Source organism: Mustelus asterias, chromosome 13, assembly GCF_964213995.1.
Source record: "Mustelus asterias chromosome 13, sMusAst1.hap1.1, whole genome shotgun sequence".
Taxonomy (NCBI): domain Eukaryota; kingdom Metazoa; phylum Chordata; class Chondrichthyes; order Carcharhiniformes; family Triakidae; genus Mustelus; species Mustelus asterias.
This window is the reverse complement of record NC_135813.1, coordinates 63,839,638-63,858,639: the sequence shown is the minus strand read 5'-3', so window position 1 is coordinate 63,858,639 and position 19,002 is coordinate 63,839,638. Positions and strand designations below refer to the sequence as shown.

At 41.9% G+C, this 19,002-nt stretch overlaps 1 protein-coding gene across 1 annotated transcript in view; it reads right to left on the bottom strand.

Moving 5' to 3' along the window:
* Window positions 1-19,002, bottom strand: part of cita (citron rho-interacting serine/threonine kinase a) — a 175,101-nt gene that overhangs the window by 47,559 nt on the left and 108,540 nt on the right. Inside the window, exons 28-31 of the mRNA XM_078227647.1 lie at window positions 10,641-10,745; window positions 10,022-10,162; window positions 7,824-7,931; window positions 6,256-6,418 (exon numbers count right to left, since the gene is read on the bottom strand). Coding sequence (XP_078083773.1) covers window positions 6,256-6,418; window positions 7,824-7,931; window positions 10,022-10,162; window positions 10,641-10,745 — 517 coding nt within the window. The remainder of the gene's footprint in view (window positions 1-6,255; window positions 6,419-7,823; window positions 7,932-10,021; window positions 10,163-10,640; window positions 10,746-19,002) is intronic.

Sequence of the window (19,002 nt, the reverse complement as noted above, 5' to 3'; positions counted from 1 at the left end):
TTCAGAAAGCCAAATACTTCAGGTTTCCAGCATCCACAGTTTTTTGTTTTGGTATGAATTGGGGACCCACCTATGCTGATATATATGAGGTTTGTTGATTGGAGGTGTACAATATTCAATGTATGTATCTGTAAATAAAAGCTTCCAAGTTTACAAAGATTTTATTCATGGTGAAGATTGGCATCAATGGATTCATGCATATCAGACATCATGGGACCCAGACAGCTAGTGCCAATGGAAAGGTTGAAGTGGTGCCCATTGATGATTCATTCATCAAACTGATCTATATGGTTTACATTTTCAAATACAACTCCATTCACTGATCCTTTAAAGGAAAAGTCAAGGCTGAGAACGGGAAAGAATGAAGTTCTATTCTTGACTGGTTATCTACGTTCTCTAACATGTGGCACCAGATTTGAAGGCTGAGTTAAAGCCAGATATGTCCCAATTGCTCACAAGCCCCTTTATGGGTGCCTTGTCTGTTTAGAGAAGCACTAAATGACAGCAAAATCTACTCCTCGAGAAACCGGAGTCTTAAACAATTGAGATCGCCAGCCAGTCTATGATTATGCCAAAACATCCCGAGCTCAAGCAGTATGTATGTAGACGCACACTCCATCATAGTGCAGAAATGGGACAGAAGACAAACAGAATGTGCAATAAAAAGTTGATCTATCAGATTATCACAGTTGCTAATCCTGAATTTTGAAAGGTCACTGTACAAACATGTTCAATTGCTATTTACAAGTTACATGTCCATTAACAAAAAACAAGCATTTTCCGGATTGTCATGGGATCCACACAACACTGAATTCTTCAGGTGACAGCGAGATTAAATTCAGTAATATTAGAAATCAAGTATTGATAAAGAACTTATCCTGAGAAGGCTACGATTTCTCTAGCGTAATTAGAAATCCAAACTTTCTTAACAGAATCAGCACTGGCGGCACTCCAGCAGGGTCTAAGTGGAGAATAAACAAGCCACGCATTTAGACAATGGTAAACTTTGTTTGATCATTTTTCAGGAATATTATGGGAAATTTGCCTACCTGCACAAAAAATATAAAATTATCCTATTTTATAGTTTTGTAAAGAGTGTTTTGCCTTAGCTGAAGGTTTTAAAATACTAAATAACAACACTCAAAGGTAACAACAATGTAGATTGTGCAGTGGCAACTGGTTATGGAAGGCATCCAATAAACTGCCAATGTTTCCTTTGTCTTATTCTTGAGCACCTTGTTCCTTTACAGACAAAAATGAAGCTTTTGCCTGGAATGCAATTAAGGATCTGTCACTAATGCCAAAATATCCTCAGTATGAACATACAATGGTTCTAAAAGCTTGTGAACAGGGAGTGAGAACTCCCATTTAATACAAAGCAGACGACTTATAAACATGACAGAAAAGGGCATATTTTCCCTCCAATGATGTCTGGATGTAGGTGTGCAGGAGACCTTTTAGCCATAAAAAGAGAGCAATACTCAGCTTTCCGGTGTTGGTAATATGTTATACTGATGGAGTGCATATTCTGGGGGTCTGTGAAGACACTGGCCTGAAGCAGAATCAATTGCTTTATAATGTGTGCATTCTGTCATGAATCTACAAACATACAGCCAACAAATCTTGCCTGAACTTACAGCACAGAATTAGTCAATGCTGGTGTTTGTACCCCTTAAGAACCTCCTCCTACCCAGCTCCATCTAACCCTATCAGGGTATCTTTCTCTTCCTTTCTCCTTGGAGCTTCTCCTTAAATGTATCAAAGCTGCTCATCATAACAACACAAAAATATGAGAAATAGGAGTAGGCCACAAAGGTCATCGAGCCTGCTTCACCATTCAATACAATCATGATCTTGGGCCTCAACCCCATCTTTCCACCAACTCCCCATAACCCTTAATTCCTGAGACATCAAAAACCTGTCTATCCCAGCCTTAAATGTATTCAACGAAGGGACATTCAGAACCCTCTGGTGTATAGAATTCCAAATATTCACAATCCTTTTGAGTGAAGGAATTTCTTCTCTTCTCGGTCCTAAATGATCAGCCCCTTATCTTGAGACTGTGCCTCCTTGTTTTAGATTCCTCAACCAATGAAACAATCTCTCAGCATCAACCTTATCAAGCCCTTCAGAATCTTGTACGTTTCAATGAAAATGCCTCTTATTCTTCTAAACTCCAGAGAATACAAGCCCAATTTACTCAGACTCAGATCATAGGACAACCCCCTCATTCCAGGGACTAATTTAGTGAACCTTCACCATACCTCCTCCAATGCAAGTATATTTTTTCTTAAATGTGGAGAGCAAAACTATACACAGTATTCCAGATGTGGTCTCACTAAGACATTGTACAATTGTAGCAAGACTTTTTTAATGCAATGGGGTTGGAGTACAAGAATAAAGGTGAATATGCCATTTGTCTTCTTAATTAGTTGCACTTGCATGCTAACTTTCTGTGTTCCTTGTATAAGCACACCCAAATCTCTTTGAACATTAATACTCACCTAAGAACGCAAGAACTAGGATCAGGAGTAGGCCATCTGGCCTCTCGAGCCTGCTCCACCATTCAATAAGATCATGGCTGATCTTTTCGTGGACTCAGCTCCACTTACCCGTCTGCTCACCATAACCCTTAATTCCTTTACTGTTCAAAAATCTATCTTTGCCTTAAAAACATTCAACAAGGTAGCTTCGACTGCTTCACTGGGCAGGGAATTCCACAGATTCACAGATGAATAAGTTCCTCCTCAACTCAGTCCTGAATCTATTCCCCCTTATTTTGAGGCGATGTCCCCTAGTTCTAGTTTCATCCACCAGTGGAAACAATCTTCCTGCTTCTTATCTATTCCCTTCATAATTTTATATGTTTCTATAAGATCTCCTCTCATTCTAAATCCCAATGAGTATAGTCCCAGTCTACTCAATCTCTCCTCATAAGCCAACCCTCTCAACTCTGGAATCAGTGAATCTCCTCTGCACCCTCTCCAGTGCCAGTGCATTCTTTCTCAAGGAGACCAAAACTGTACACAGTACTCCAGGTGTGACCTCACCAGCACCTTATACAACTGCAACAGAACCTACATGTTTTTAAAACTACATCCCTACAAGTCTCTCTCCTTTAAAGCATTTTTTTAATGCTTATGGCCGAAGTGAATAACTTCACACTTTTCACAGAGCGGCACGGTGGCACAGTGGTTAGCACTGCTGCCTCACAGTGCCAGGGACCCGGGTTCGATTCCCGGCTTGGGTCACTGTCTGTGCAGAGTTCGCACATTCTCCCCGTGTCTGCGTGGGTTTCCTCCGGGTACTCCAGTTTCTTCCCACAGTGCAGGTTAGGTGAATTGGCCATGCTATATTCTCCCTCAGTGGACCCGAACAGGCGCCGGAGTGTAGGGAAGTTTCACATAACTTCATTACAGTGTTAATGTAGGCCTACTTGTGACAAATAAATAAACTTTAAACCTTACCAAAAGTTATACTCCATCTGGGTCGTGTTGCTCACTCACGTAGCCTGTCTATATCTCTTTGCAGCCTGTGTCCTCCTTAGAGCTTATCCTTCCATGTAGTTTGGTACCATCAGCAAACTTAGATACATGTCTCTTTGTCTCTTCAGCTAAATCATTAATACAGATAGTAACGGCCCCAACACTGATCCTTACAGCACTTCACTGTTCACTGTCTGCCAACTTGACCAAACCCCATTTATGCACAGTCTCTGCCTTTGATCTGTTTACCAATATTCTGTGCATGCTAATATATTACCCCCAACTTCATGAGACCTTACTTTGCCTATTAGAATTTTGTAAGGCACCTTACCAAATGCCTTCGGGAAATTTACATCTACTGGTTTCTCTTACATACCCCACTGGTTACATCCTCAAAAAACTCAAGAAATTTGTCAAACAGGATTCATAAGGCCATAAGAAATAGGAACAGGAGTAGGCGCTCAGTCCCTCGAACCTGCTCCACCACTCAATAGGACATGGCTGATCTGACATTCCTTGCGTCCACTTTCTTGCCTTTTCCCTGGAACCCTTGATTCCTGTGGATTGTTAAGACTTCTTGAATAATAAATGCCCCATTTCCCAACAACTGTGTTAGGCTAACTGGCTTGCAGTTCATCGTTTTTTTTCCCTCTCTTTCCTTTCTTAAAAAGCATTGTAATATTTGCCAACCGTTCCAGAATCTAAGGAACTTTGGAAAATCATAGCTAACACATCCACTATCTCGGAAACTCTCCCTTTTAGAACCCTATGGTATAGGCTATCAGGTCCCAGGGATTTGGAGGATTTTAGTTTCTTTCATTAATGGTACGTGGGCATTGCTGTGCCAGAATTTATTGCCCATTGCAACTTTCTGGAGGCCCTTTGCTGATTTCGAAAATATTCTCAATCCTCAGATTTGCTACTGTTTTTAAGCAACATTGTAAGCCTCTTCTTTTAATCTCATACTATCCTTAACCTCCTGAGTGAGCCACAGACATGTCCTTCTTGCTGAGTTTATGGGTCAATGTGGTAGCAAGTTTCACATGCATAGAGTAAAGAAGCTTCTGCCAAACTTTTATTGGCTTCATTTCTAACTATTTTATTTTGTGACCCCTAGTTTTGGACTCCCACACGAGTAGAGGCATCTTCTCTATTCCCATTCTATCAAACTCATTTCTATTTTTTTTTAAAAAGGTCTCTATTAGGTCTTCCCTCTGCCTTCTCTTTTAGGAAGATGGGAACAAGAGTTGGCCTTCAGCCTGTCGAGCCTGCTCTGCCATTCAATATGATCATGGCTGATCGGATACATCAATGCCTTTTAGACACACTCTCCCCATAATCCTTGACATTATTGCCAAACAGAAGTCTATCAATCTCTACCTTAAATATACTTAATGAGTTAGCTTCCATAGCCCTCTGGGGTAGAGAATTCCAAAAATTCACAACCGCTGTGTAAAGAAATTTCTCCTCAACTCAGTCCTAAGTGGCTTCCCCCTTATTTTGAAATTATGTCCCCCCGCCCCGCCACAGAGACTAGACTCCCCAACCAAAGGAAACATCTTACCTGCATCTAACCTGTCAATCCCTTTAAGTATTTCGTCATTTTCAGTGAGATTACCTCTCATTCTTCAACACTCTGGAGAATACATGCCCAGTTTACCCAATCTCTTTTCCTAAGTCAGCCCAGCCATTCCCGGAACAAGTCTGGTGTACCTTCATTGCACCCCTCTGTGGCAATAATATTATTTCTGAGATAAGGGGGCTAAGACTGCACACACTACTCCAGGTGTGGTCTAACCAAACTTCTATACAATTGAAGCAACACTTTACTCCTGTATTCAGCCTCTTTAGTCTTTTGTGATCATCATAACCTCACAGTAATGGTATTATAATGTTAAATCTTTGTGGAACCTTCTCCAGTGTCTCATTATCCTTTTTGCAGTATTGAGACCAGAACTGTGTACAGTTTGCACTCTAATCAAGGTCCTATACGAGTTTAACAATCTTTTTGCTTCTCAATTCTGTTCCTCTAAAATGAATCCCAGTGTTTGTTTGTCTTTTTATGCAAATTGTTTAATCAGAAACAACCTGACTAGCTAGAATAGACTGGCTCAGAATGGAGGCTTTCAACATGATAAATGAACATGTAAGCAGGTTTTCAGTTATTAAAAAAGGACATCTGGAAATGTCCATTACCACAGAATCATTAACAAAGAGTGCATCTTAATAAAAAATGAACTTTAGCTTTTGGTGCACTTTTACATCATTTATAAATCAGGTTGACTTGTTCTTAAAAACAATTTACTGATAACATTTGGAGATTATTCCAATGGTTTCCTGGCTTTGAGCATTCCATCTTAGACAGAAACTAACACAGCTTTATAGGAAAGTGAAAGAAATGGTTGCCTTTATTCACACAGTTATAGAACTCGGCTGCAGAGTAAGAAATAGTACTTCACCATGTATTTTTAACGCTAACATTTGCAAGGCTCACACCTGCAATTCAGTCCTGTAATAATTAATTTACCGACAGGTGCATTTGACTCTTAGAAGTGTCCAGACAGTTCCATAAACAAACAGCAATACACAAAATGAACAGAACCTCTTCTCTGTTAAGGGAAGAGTATTAAGCCTCTCTTTACTTTTGTTCACTTGTTCTCACAGTCAAAGTGCCTGTGGAGGAGCCTGTTACTGCAGCCGAATCTGACTTTGTTAATGCATATCACTGATCCTTTAACAGACTAGTCCTTGCCTCCTTGAATGTTCTTACCTTCCTCCCGCACACACTTCAGCTCTAGGCGGATTTTTTGTAGCGCATCTTCTAGTTCCATGTTTCGACATCTCTCCTTATCCAAGGCTGCCTTCAGGTCATTGTACTGCATGGGAATCTGGATAGGAAGAGAAGGGTCCTCACGCCGGCGCCCAAACAAACTCTGCATACAAGGAATGGTGTCATAATCAAACTACCTGCTCAGCAAGAAATGACCATGTCAACGTGCCTAGGGTTGAGGAACAGTGCAATGCTGACAACATGGAAACCTGGAAGCAACTGTAAGGAAGGCGTAATCCTCAGCTGAATTACTATTACTGACATTAGTCACAGCATGAATCCTAATTTTAACACTTTATTCTTCAATATTTCCTCAAGTTAAGTCAAAAGAATCCCTACTGTGTAGAAGGAGGCCATTCGGTCCATTGAGTCTGCACCGACTCTCTGAAAGAGCATCTTACCCGGGCCCATCCCGTCCAGCCCTATCCCCGTAATCCTGCGCATTTCCCACAGCTAATCCACCTAATATGAGCACCATCCTTCCCTGAATAGCATAGATATGCCTCATTCTCATCAATAACTGATAAACATTGAATTTTAGTCATTGGGAGGGTTTATTAGTGGAGTGAATGCTCTCCCCACAACACGTCACAGGAAAGAATGCCCAATTATTTTTCTTTCAGGGAAGAAGTGCACAATTACATCTATTGATAGAAAGGGACAGAGAGAGAGAGAAGGTTAATTAAGTTATTATGTGCTTAATGGTGCTTATACCTAATGATAGAGACAGGCTAAAAGAGCTACAGAGTCTCTATACAGATTGGGATTAATGTGCAAATTTATAAAATCTTCTATTGCCAAGATACAAGGAGAGAACTATAAAACAAAGTTGCCACTGCAGCGATGATATCAATAGTATACAACTGTATGGATGCAGGCAATTGCTCTATAGGGTTATGCAGACAGGCTTGGGATGTGAACGTCTATCAGAAGTCAACCACTCGACTGCTCGACCAACTGTCATGCTCTGACCAGTTTCCAATATATAATTAGGATTAAATTTGGTACATAAAGTTGTGAATCATAATTGTTATGCCACAGACCAGCTATCAAAATATCACAAGCTAAGGCACCCCTAAAGAAACTGAATTTTCTCATGTTTTAGGATCATTTATCCAATTGAAGGCACCACCTTGAGGACATTGTCAGAAAGACATTAGTCGCTCATTGTGCTATGTACCAGGCAGTTCAATGAGATCACACCTTTACCCTCCCTCACTTTCCATGAACAAAACAGCCTGTTCTGTTAACCTGTGCCTGCAATAAATCCAAATTTGGGTTATGCTTAGTTTCACTTTACTCAGATCATTCTGAAGATTTCAGCAGGCATCAACTTGCAAGAGCGAAGCTGGTGTCCATTATTAAGCATTCAAGTGATCGACACAGTACATAACCAAGGTTAGGACACTGAATTTCAATAGCTCAAGAAGTTTCAAACCAGCATAAATGTCTGGGTATTACACGAATGGAATTACAATCATCTTCAGTATGTCTTCACATTTAACTACCTTCTTCTTTTTAATTGGTGGGTCCATCTTTGATTGCAGGAAATCAATCAGTTTGGACTGCTGAGTGATAGTACCCTCCAGCTTTACTCTGTCATGGGAGAACACCATCTGTTGAGAGCGAGAGAGAACAGGAATAGTGGACATTGATTCAGGGCTTCTGTTTAATTGTTCCGACAAGTACACACCCACCCCCCCACAATCATTTGCCTATTCATCCAGAAAAATGAGTTGCTTCTGTTTTTTTCCTACGTTAGAAAACAGGCCATTCCATTAACTTACCACTGAATTACATTCAGGTCTTCTGATAGATGTCATAGCTGCTTTCACATGTATGCACCCGCACACACATAGCGCCCTAATTTAAAGGTCTAACCACCTGTTTTTCGAAAAACAAGTGGTTAGACCTTTAAATTAGGACGCTATGCCATTGGCAGCATACCCAATAGTCCAACTGCTCCCACCCACTCCATGATTTTTTTTGGCAGCCAGTAAAGTATTGGATGGATCATCTACCTTTGATCCAATTGAGCTTGAGAAAGTGATGGTGAACTGCCTTCTGAAACTGCTTCATGTATTGTCGAAACATAGGCTATGCTGTTTGGAAGAGAGCTCCAAGATTTTGATCCAGCAATATTGAAGGAACGGCGATATAGTTCCAAGTCAGGATGGTGTGGGACTTGGAGGAGGACTTGGCAGTGTTTGCATGTATCTGCTGTCCTTGTTCCTCTAGGTGGTAGAGGTCACGGATTTGAAAGGTGCTGTCGAAGGAGCCTTTGTGAGTTGCTGCAGCACACCCTGTAAATGGTACACATTGTTGCCACTCTTTGTTAGTGATGGAGGGAGTGAATGTTTACAGTGGTGGATGGGCTGCCGATCAAGTGGGCTGTTTTGTCGTGGATGGTGTTGAGCTTCTTGCGTATTGTTGGAGCTGCACTCATCCAGGCAAATGGAGAATATTCCATCACATGTCTTGCACCTTGTAGATGGTGACAGGCTTTGGGGAGTCAGGTGAGTTACTCTCCACAGAATTCGCAGCTTCGGGCTTGCTCGTATAGTCAGAGTATTTATATGGTTGGCCCACTTCAGTTTCTGGTGGGGGTTTCTGTGGTGGTAATGCCATTGAATGTCAACGGGAAATGGTCGGATTCTCTCGTTGGAGATGGTCATTACTTGCCCAAGTAACATTTCAGCCCAAGCCCGAATGTTGTACAGATCATGCTCTGTATGGATACAGATTGCTTCAGTGTCTAAGGAGTCACCAATGCTGCTGAACATTGTGCAGTCATCAGTGAACAGTCCCCCATCTGACCTTATGATGGAAGGAAAGTCATTGATGAAGCAGACTGACCAAAACGTCTGGGAAAATTGCTGAAGCCACCTCCTTGTTCTATCTGCAGCATCAACAATGAGCACCACTCCTACTTAGCACTGTTGTGTACAGAGCTGCCAGTGACTTTTAAGGGGAGTCTTGACAAGTACATGAATGAGATGGGAATAGAGGGATATGGTCCCCGGAAGTGTAGGGGGTTTTAGTTAAGTCGGGCAGCATGGTTGGTGCAGGCTTAGAGGGCCGAAGGGCCTGTTCCTGTGCTGTAATTCTCTTTGTTCTGGAGATGGATGGAAGGCCCGTCTCATACTCATCAAAATGAAAGCAGAGTGAGCTGGCTAAGCGGAGGTGGACTCACTCCCAAAGTTTACACCGGGATGGGGGAAATCTTCCCTCAACATAAAATCCACCCTACAGCCTCAGAAAGGAAAGCAGGACAGGAGAACAATGTTGTGAAACCTGAAATTCCTGTTTTTGCCAAAAGTCAGAGGTGAGGAAATCATGATTAAATACAAATTTTAGTGGAAACATAAATTAAAAGCAATAGAGACAAACATGAAATTTGATGTTAAGGATGACAAATCATTTTTCGTTATCTTCATTTGGATTGATGCACTATAGCAAGTATAAGGTTCATATAATCAAATTTATCTCAACGACTGGACATCAGATGTTAATGCTCCTAGATATTCCAAAAGTACTCCAACGAGTACATTGCTGTGCTTTCCTTACTCTATTGGTCAAAGCCACTAGTTCCTGGGCAGAAATGGTTGTACAGGTTCTACATTTATTTTGCTTGCTTTTACATGCCATCTGTCAGTCACCACATAGCATCAAAGTGATGGTATTTTCTGTTGCATTTAACTCTCACCTGCATATTCGCAATCTGGTACTCCAAATCACTCTGCTCTGTCTTTAACAGGTCAGCCTGATCCAGGGCTTCCTGTAGTCCTTGAGTGAGGCGGAAGATGTGTGTTTTGTGCATATCCAGCTGCTGCTGCAGTTTCGTTTGCTAAATAAGGTGAAGAACCAGAAGGTTCAGAACATATGATATGAATGTAAGATATGGGCAGAGAGAATATCATTCACTAAGCCAAGGAAAATTTGGTCAGATTAATAACCACGAGCTCTCATTCAGTGTTAACAAATCCTGCAACTGCTACCAGGGTGCTCAGTTTCTGCTCGGTAAGGGACGCAACAAGCCAAAAGTCAGGTATATTTTCCATATTCCATGAGCCGTGAAATGAAAATGTTCATCCTGTACTTTTAATTGGTGCGTTGCCATGGACTCCACCACCTTTAAAAGACAATCTTTTCCTTCAACATGGAAGTTTTAATACTGGGTCTAACTTCATGGTTCTAGCAAACCCATTTCCATTGAACTACCAGACTTAGCATTAAACAGGACCAATACATAATCATATTTAATTCCTGGCATCCAAATCAATGAATAATTCTGCACAAGAAATAAGGTTGGAAATTTGCCTTACCTCCTCGATCAGTCTATGTTTCAGCTCTCGTTCTGTCTCTAGTTTCTGCTGAAGGCCACGTGCATTCATTTCCAGCATGGTGTGCTTCTTCTCCAGGTCACTCAGCTTTGAACGAGAATGGATCAAAAACAATTCTGGTATTAAACAAGCTGTATTTTCAAACACTGATGAACTGTGTTAGTATTATAGTGCATCCAACAAAGTGAATGATTTTACAATGCAAGCAAAGCTACTTAAAAATAAGTGGCAACTAAAGAACAAGGATTTATTTGCCATGTGGGTACTCTTTTGGTTAAAAAATGAGCTTGCGTTGATCTGGTCCCTTCTGTGACACAAGTATAGTCAGCATTATTAACAGAGAACTATGGTGTGAACGAAATATGATGTTGGTACCTCTGCTTGACAGTGGCACTCACTCATCATACGTTAGTTTAACAGAGCAGATGACTTTATGTCATTAGGGACTGGGCCAAATTAAGGTAGCAACAACCTGGAATTGTCACCTAATCGCTAGAAAGAAAGGTTCTTTGTTGCAGGGGAATCATAGAATCCTACAGTGCAGAAGGAGGCCATTCAGCCCAACGAGTCTGCACCAACCACAATCCCATCCAGGTCGTATCCCCACAATCCCATGCATTTACCCTAGTTGGTCCCCCTGACACTAAGAGGCAATTTAGCATGGCCAATCCACCTAACCCGCACATCTTTGGACTGTGGGAAGAAACTGTGGCACCCGGAAGAAACCCATACAGACACGGGGAGAACATGCAAACTCCACACAGACAGTGACCCAAGCCGGGAATCGAACCCGGGTCCCTGGCACTGTGAGACAGCAGTGCTAACAACTGTGCCACCATGTTTTGGCTGAAATTTGACATCCACTGCTATGAATGCAAACTTTTATAAGATGACTATGTTTTGGATTGTCTATTTAATTCAAGGTGAAGTGAAAGAACGAAGGGAGTCATTTTCAAATTCTACCCAACAAGCCTGGGTAGCTTTGTTACCATGAGGATAGGGGAGTCCAGCTTGAAATTTACTGGAAGGTGCAAAATGTTCACACCTGTAAATAAAGGCAAGAACAGCTGGGTTAGAGTCATAGAGCTTTACAGCATGGAAACAGGCCCTTCGGCCCAACTTGCCCATGCCGCCCTTTTTTTTAAAAAAAACCCCTCAGCTAATCCCAATTGCCTGCATTTGGCCCATATCCCTCTATATCCATCGTACCCATGTAACTATCTAAATGCTTTTTAAAAGATAAAATTGTACCCGCCTCTACTATTACCTCTGGCAGCTTGTTCCAGAAACTCACCACCCTGTGTGAAAAAATTGCCCATCTGGACACTTTTGTATCTCTCCCCTCTCACCTTAAACCTATGCCCTCTAGTTTTAGACTCCCCTACCTTTGGGAAAATATATTGACTATCTAGCTGATCTGTGTCCCTCATTATTTTATAGACCTCTATAAGGTCACCCCTCAGCATCCTACGCTCCAGAGTAAAAAGTCCCAGTCTATCCAGCCTCTCCTTATAACTCAATCCATCAAGTCCCGATAGCATCCTAGTAAATCTTTTCTGCACTCTTTCTAGTTTAATAATATCCTTTCTATAATAGGGTGACCAGAATTGCACACAGTTTTCCAAGTGTGGCCTTACCAATGTTTTGTACAATTTCAACAAGACGTCCCAACTCCTGTATTCAATGTTCTGACCAATGAAACCAAGCATGCCGAATGCCTTCTTCATCAATCTGTCCATCTGTGACTCCACTTTCAAGGAGCTATGAACATGTACCCCTAGATCTCTTTGTTCTGTAACTCTCCCCAACACCCTACCATTAACTGAATAAGTCCTGCCCTGGATCAATCCACCAAAATGCATCACCTCGCATTTGTCTAAATTAAACTCCATCTGCCATTCGTCAGCCCACTGGCCCAATTGATCAAGATCCCGTTGCAATTGGAGAAAACTTTCTTCACTGTCCACTATGCCACCAATCTTAGTGTCATCTGCAAACTTACTAACCAGGCCCCCTATATTCTCATCCAAATCATTAATATAAATGACAAATAACAGTGGACCCAGCACTAATCCCTGAGGCACACCGCTGGTCACAGGCCTCCAGTTTGAAAAACAACTCTCTACAACCACCCTCTGGCTTCTGTCATCAAGCCAATTTTGTATCCATTTAGATACCTCACCCTGGATCCCGTGAGATTTAACTTTATGCAACAACCTACCATGCGGTACCTTGTCAAAGGCCTTGCTAAAGTCCATGCAAACAACATCAACTGCATTGCCCTCATCTACCTTCTTGGTTACCCCTTCAAAAGACTCAATCAAATTTGTGAGACATGATTTTCCACTCACAAAGCTATGCTGACTGTCCCTAATCAGTCCTTGCATCTCTAAATGCCTGTAGATCCTGTCTCTCAAAATATCTTCCAACAATTTACCCACCACAGATGTGAGGCTTACTGGCCTATAGTTCCCAGGCTTTTCCCTGCAGCTCTTTTTAAACAAAGGCACAACATTTACCACTCTCCAATCTTCAGCGATTGGAGTTGACGAAAGACAGGTCCACGGGTTCTTGGGCAGAATGAGAGAGAGAGAAATAGAGAGAGAGATTTCTCCCAGAGACAAAGACTGCAGCTGGTGTGGTCAGCAAAGAGAAGGCTGATGATCATCTGTGAGCTACTAGGCAGAATACAGGAGGGAAGACATTTTCTGATCAAATTTAAAGACTCTGCAAGATTTGCCTTGATTAGGTCCAGAGGAGAAATCGCTAAAATGGACCTTGCCACTGGCAGTCAGTTCAGGAGTTCTCTGAAAGCTCAGTCAAGGTCCTTTCCATGGTGACGAGGTATTACAACTCAGCGAAACAGGGAGACTGTGTATGGAACCAAAAGAGATGAGGGAGATACTAAATGGTTTTTTTGCATCCATATTTACTGAGGAAACGGGCATGGAGTCTACGGAAATAGGGCAAACAGGTAGGGAGGTCATGGAACCTTTACAGATTAAAGGGGAGGAGGTGCTCGCTGTCTTGAGGCAAATCAGAGTGGATAAATCCCCAGGACTAGACAGGGTATTCCCACAGACCTTGAGGGAAGCTAGTGTTGAACTTGCAGGGGCCCTGACAGACATATTTAAAATGTCAGTATTCACGGGGGAGGTGCCGGATGATTGGAGAGTGGCTCATGTTGTTCCGTTGTTTAAAAAAGGTTCCAAAAGAAATCCAGGAAATTATAGGCCAGTAAGTTTGACATCGGTGGTAGGCAAGTTATTGGAAGGTGTGGTAAGGGATAGGATCTACAAATATTTGGATAGACAGGGACTTATTAGGGAGAGTCAACATGGCTTTGTGCGTGGTAGGTCATGTTTGACCAATCTATTAGAGTTTTTCGAGGAGGTTACCAGGAAAGTGGATGAAGGGAAGGCGGTAGATGTTGTCTACCTGGATTTCAGCAAGGCCTTTGACAAGGTCCCTCATGGGAGGTTAGTTAGGAAGGTTCAGTCGCTAGGTATACATGGGGAGGTAGTAAATTGGATTAGACACTGGCTCAATGGAAGAAGCCAGAGAGTGGAGGATTGCTTCTCTGAGTGGAGGCCTGTGACTAGTGGTGTGCCGCAGGGATCGGTGTTGGGTCCATTGTTGTTTGTCATCTATATCAATGATCTGGATGATAATGTGGTCAATTGGATCAGCAAGTTTGCTGATGATACAAAGATTGGAGGTGTAGTGGACAGTGAGGAAGGTTTTCAAAGCTTGCAGAGGGATTTGGACCAACTAGAAAAATGGGCTGAAAAATGGCAAATGGAATTTAACGCAGACAAGTGTGAGATATTGCACAATGGAAGGACAAACCAAAGTAGAACGTACAGAGTAAATGGTAGGACTCTGAAGAGTGCAGTTGAACAGAGGGATCTGGGAATACAGGTACAAAGTTCCCTAAAAGTGACGTCACAGGTGGACAGGGTCGTAAAGAGTGCCTTTGGTACATTGGCCATTATAAATCGGAGTATCGAGTATAAAAGTTGGAGTGTTATGGTAAGGTTATATAAGGCATTGGTGAGGCCGAATTTGGAGTATTGTGTACAGTTTTGGTCACCTAGTTACAGGAAGGATGTAAATAAGGTTGAAAGAGTGCAGAGAAGGTTCACAAGGATATTGCCGGGACTTGAGAAGCTGAGTTACAGAGAGAGATTGAATAGGTTGGGACTTTATTCCCTGGAGCATAGAAGATTGAGGGGAGATTTGATAGAGGTGTATAAGATTTTGATGGGTATAGATAGAGTGAATGCAAGCAGGCTTTTTCCGCTGAGGCTAGGGGAGAAAAAAACCAGAGGGCATGGGTTAAGGGTGAAAGGAGAAAAGTTTAAAGGGAATATTAGGGAGAGCTTCTTCATGCTGAGAGTGGTGGGAGTGTGGAATGAGCTGCCGGATAAAGTGGTAAATGCGGGGTCACTTTTAACATTTAAGAAAAACTTGGAGGGGTTCATGGATGAGAGGGGTGTGGAGGGATATGGTCCAAGTGCAGGTCAGTGGGACTAGGCAAAAAATGGTTCGGCACAGCCAAGAAGGGCCAAAAGGCCTGTTTCTGAGCTGTAATTTTCTATGGTTCTATGTTGACACACTGGAAGCTGTGATTGACAGGGAACTGTTCATGGACGAAAAGAAATTGGTTTAGGTTGGAGGGTCACAGTTTTTTTTTTTAAACTGGTCGGTGCAACATCGTGGGCCGAAGGGCCTGTTCTGCGCTGTAATGTTCTATGTTCTATGTTCTATGTTTCTCATTAAGACTGTAATCTTGTGGAGAGTGTGCTGTAATGTCTACGTATGTAGTGCGGAATTATTGGTTAAGACAGTAGAAAGGGTTATCTTTTCTGTAGTTCAGAGTATTATTTGCCGATTAAGTAACATTTATTCATAGATCATAGAAACCCTACAGTGCAGAAGGAGGCCATTCGGCCCATCGTGTCTGCACCGACCACAATCCCACCCAGCGCTACCCCACATATTTTACCCGCTAATCCCTCTGACCTATGCATTTTAGAATTCTAAGGGGCAATTTTTAACCTGGCCAATCAACCTAACCCACACATCTTTGGACTTCAATGGTGCTTTTAGTTTGTTTGATACATGAAAAAGTCTCAAAACTTGCAACTCTGTCACAAAACTTGTTTAATGTGTCATTGGGAAGTAAAATCTCTCGTTTAAAGTTATCAGTCTCTACGGAGATCGTTACACCACATACAAGAAAATACAGAATTGGTTATTTTTCTTTGGCAAGTCGTTGGTTCTTATGCTACTCAAAATTGTAACTGTCGTTAAAATGTTCATAGGTTCCTCTGGTTAGGAAAGCCACCTGAAGTATACCGAGGCAGAGGGAAACTCAAAATAGCTGACAACAAGTATAAAGGCCTAGATCTTCTTGTTAACAGAGGCTTTCCACCTGCACAGAAACACTGGCCCAAACTCAGAAGTCCCGCCCCCAAACTCAGCCTCCATCATGTTCACTGGGGTGGACGGGGTGGGTGGCTGGCTACTACTCCAGATAGTATAATCCTGATTCATTGAGGAGCTGCCCATAGAAATCAGCAGCTGCATCCACTCATGCGAAGGTCTGAACCTTGTGGATTCATTTGGATAGCCAGGATACCCTTTTGGAGAGGAAAGTTACCGCTTTAGATATGGTCCCAAAATACCTTTGGTACAGGTCAGGTGTCCTTTGTTAAATGTAAACATGACTGTGCGCAAACTCATTGGAATTGTCAAAGAACTGTCCAAACTGTCAAACTCTTGGAACTGTCAAAGTGGTCTAGGAATTTAATACTAGGTTTTAGATTTTAAAATGTATGGAGTCTGTGAAAAAAATAAATCAGTGCTTCATATTTTGCTGTGTATTGAAATAAGTCTAAGGGTTATCATTGTAGGATTTGTGCTACATGATTAATTTTACAACTTAATATTCACAGAGGGATGCCTGTTAAGTGACTCATTTGATTGACAGCTCCAAGTGGTTATCGATTAGAAATGTTTAGTTTTCATAGGATTAGTTGAAGGAATCTGTAAGAAATAGGGATTTTTAAGAAATGGCACTTTTGTTTTAAGAATTATACAGAACTCTCATACCACATGCAACTAGCTCGCACAGCATTTAATTCTCTCTCTCTCACTTCGAAAAAAGGTTCTAAGGGGTCATGGACCAGGACTAGGTAGAGATAAAGGTTACAAAGATTTCACTCCCCTACAAACATTTCTGAATTGATAATGTACTCCAGTGATTGATGGAATAGCGAAGAGGTGGAGGTGATCATTCAAACATCCTGCAGACATTAGTTAGAAAGATTTGAAGAAGTGATTGACACTGGGTAAGCTACCGGCCCCTGGAATAAAGTACATTAATGAATGCTCAGAGACAGGGAGCAATCCTCATCAAGCGACAGACCGAGTCAGCCACCTTCCTCAGATGGGAGATGGACCAGGAAAGGGTGAAGATGGGAGATGAGTTCACAAACACTTCTGCTAGAGAGCAGAGTGCTGCCATCATGTTACTGAGGGCAACACACTATGCCAACTACCCGTTTGTCCTCTGCGATCAGTGAACCACTCCAACTGTCATGGGTTGTATTCTTTTCTTGTCCATTTAGTTAATGCATCATATCTAAATTGCTACTTCTTTACAAAGTTAAGAAACTATCTTAACACTACTTCTGAATACTTGATTGCCTATCAGTGGCTACCGAACCCAAAATATTCCAAATCTCACTGGATTAGATGTTTTCTTTTAAAAACAATATCAATGAGACTGTTTCTTTTAATAATAGTGATGTCATCAATAGACACATGGGGGAGGGTTTTACAGCCTTGCTCATCTGGAAACTGTAAAATCCCGTCTGAGGTCAACGGACCCTCCCATACTCTGCCCCTCGCTCACTCCCGTTGCGGGCGGGGCGATAAAATTCCAGCCATTATTTTGTGTTAGCTTGGTTCCTGAGGTTTGTCTATGGTGGATACTCTTGGCACAGAGGAGCAAGGGAAAAGATTGATGAGTGGGAGGGAATGAGTTGGCATAGGAGCTACAAGACGTCATAAAGGGTGGGTGAAGGGGCATGAGGTGCCATTGGAGGTATGAGGGGCCATGGCTGGGGTGGGGGGGGGGGGCGGTGAGTAGAGCGCCATAGGATGGCATGGGTCATGAAGTGGCACAGGTTGACAAGGATAGGACATGGGGAGTGTATGTGTATGGGGGGAACGGGGTAGAAATGTGGGATTTTTCTGCAGAATCGTTTTTTAAAAAATGAACAAAATAAAGCATTGGAGCACCTAGGTGGGCCATCTGTCCAGCCAGCCATCGCATCTGGCAGTTCCTGCAATCGTTCTGGGGACAGTAGGCCCCGACTCTGACTCTGCCACTTTGGAATGTAAATTCAATCTTACAGACCTCTTTTTCGAAAGTTGGGATAGTGGAATCGGGAAATGTCCCATCTCTGTGCCCCCAACCCAGAAATGAAAATCTGGCTGAAGTATTTATATATTTATGATTTTACTTTGCTGTACTGCTGGACATTTGTTTCCTTTTGAGATAACATTTTATAAACAATTGTGTGTATTAAGAAACATTATTAATATATTTGAATTCTTGAGGGCATTAGCTTCGTCTTGGTCCCTTGTTTTGTACATTCATTATTTTTCCTGCATTGTGATCTGAAGCAGCTTTAATGAAACAAGGCATTTTTGTTTTTTTTCATAAATTATGCATCAGTATTTGTATATAATAAATTAATGACAGTGCCTGATAACTGGATGCTTGAATCGGCCCAACTCTTCGTTAACCAATTAATGCAACTTCCTGCTTTTATTTGCCCAAATGTGATTTTCATAACATCTGAAAAGTAATTAATTGTGCACAAGATGTTATGTTGCAATGGCTACGGAGAAAACCCAGGGAGTGGCACTAGTTCCTTCAGAGAAACAGTGTGGATATGACGAGGCGAACAACTTGCACAGTAACTATGCTGTGATTCATTCCATGATTCTATGAAATTTACTATATAAAAAATTTCAACTGTAAGGGATGACACCCTGTGATCACCCAGCCAATGGCAGCAGTGGGGAATATATAATGGAATGCTGAATTCTAATCTTCACTCAATAATTGAACAAAATAGGTCACGCTATGTTCATTATACTTACTGTGATAGCTATCTGCTGGTGTGGAGCATAAACACTGATATAGGCCGGTTGGACCAAGTAGAATACACAGCACAGAAACAGGCTATATCAATCTATGTAAATGTTAATTAATGATGACATTCGATGTCTCTTCCTGCATTATCGATATGTCCAGAACAGGGAG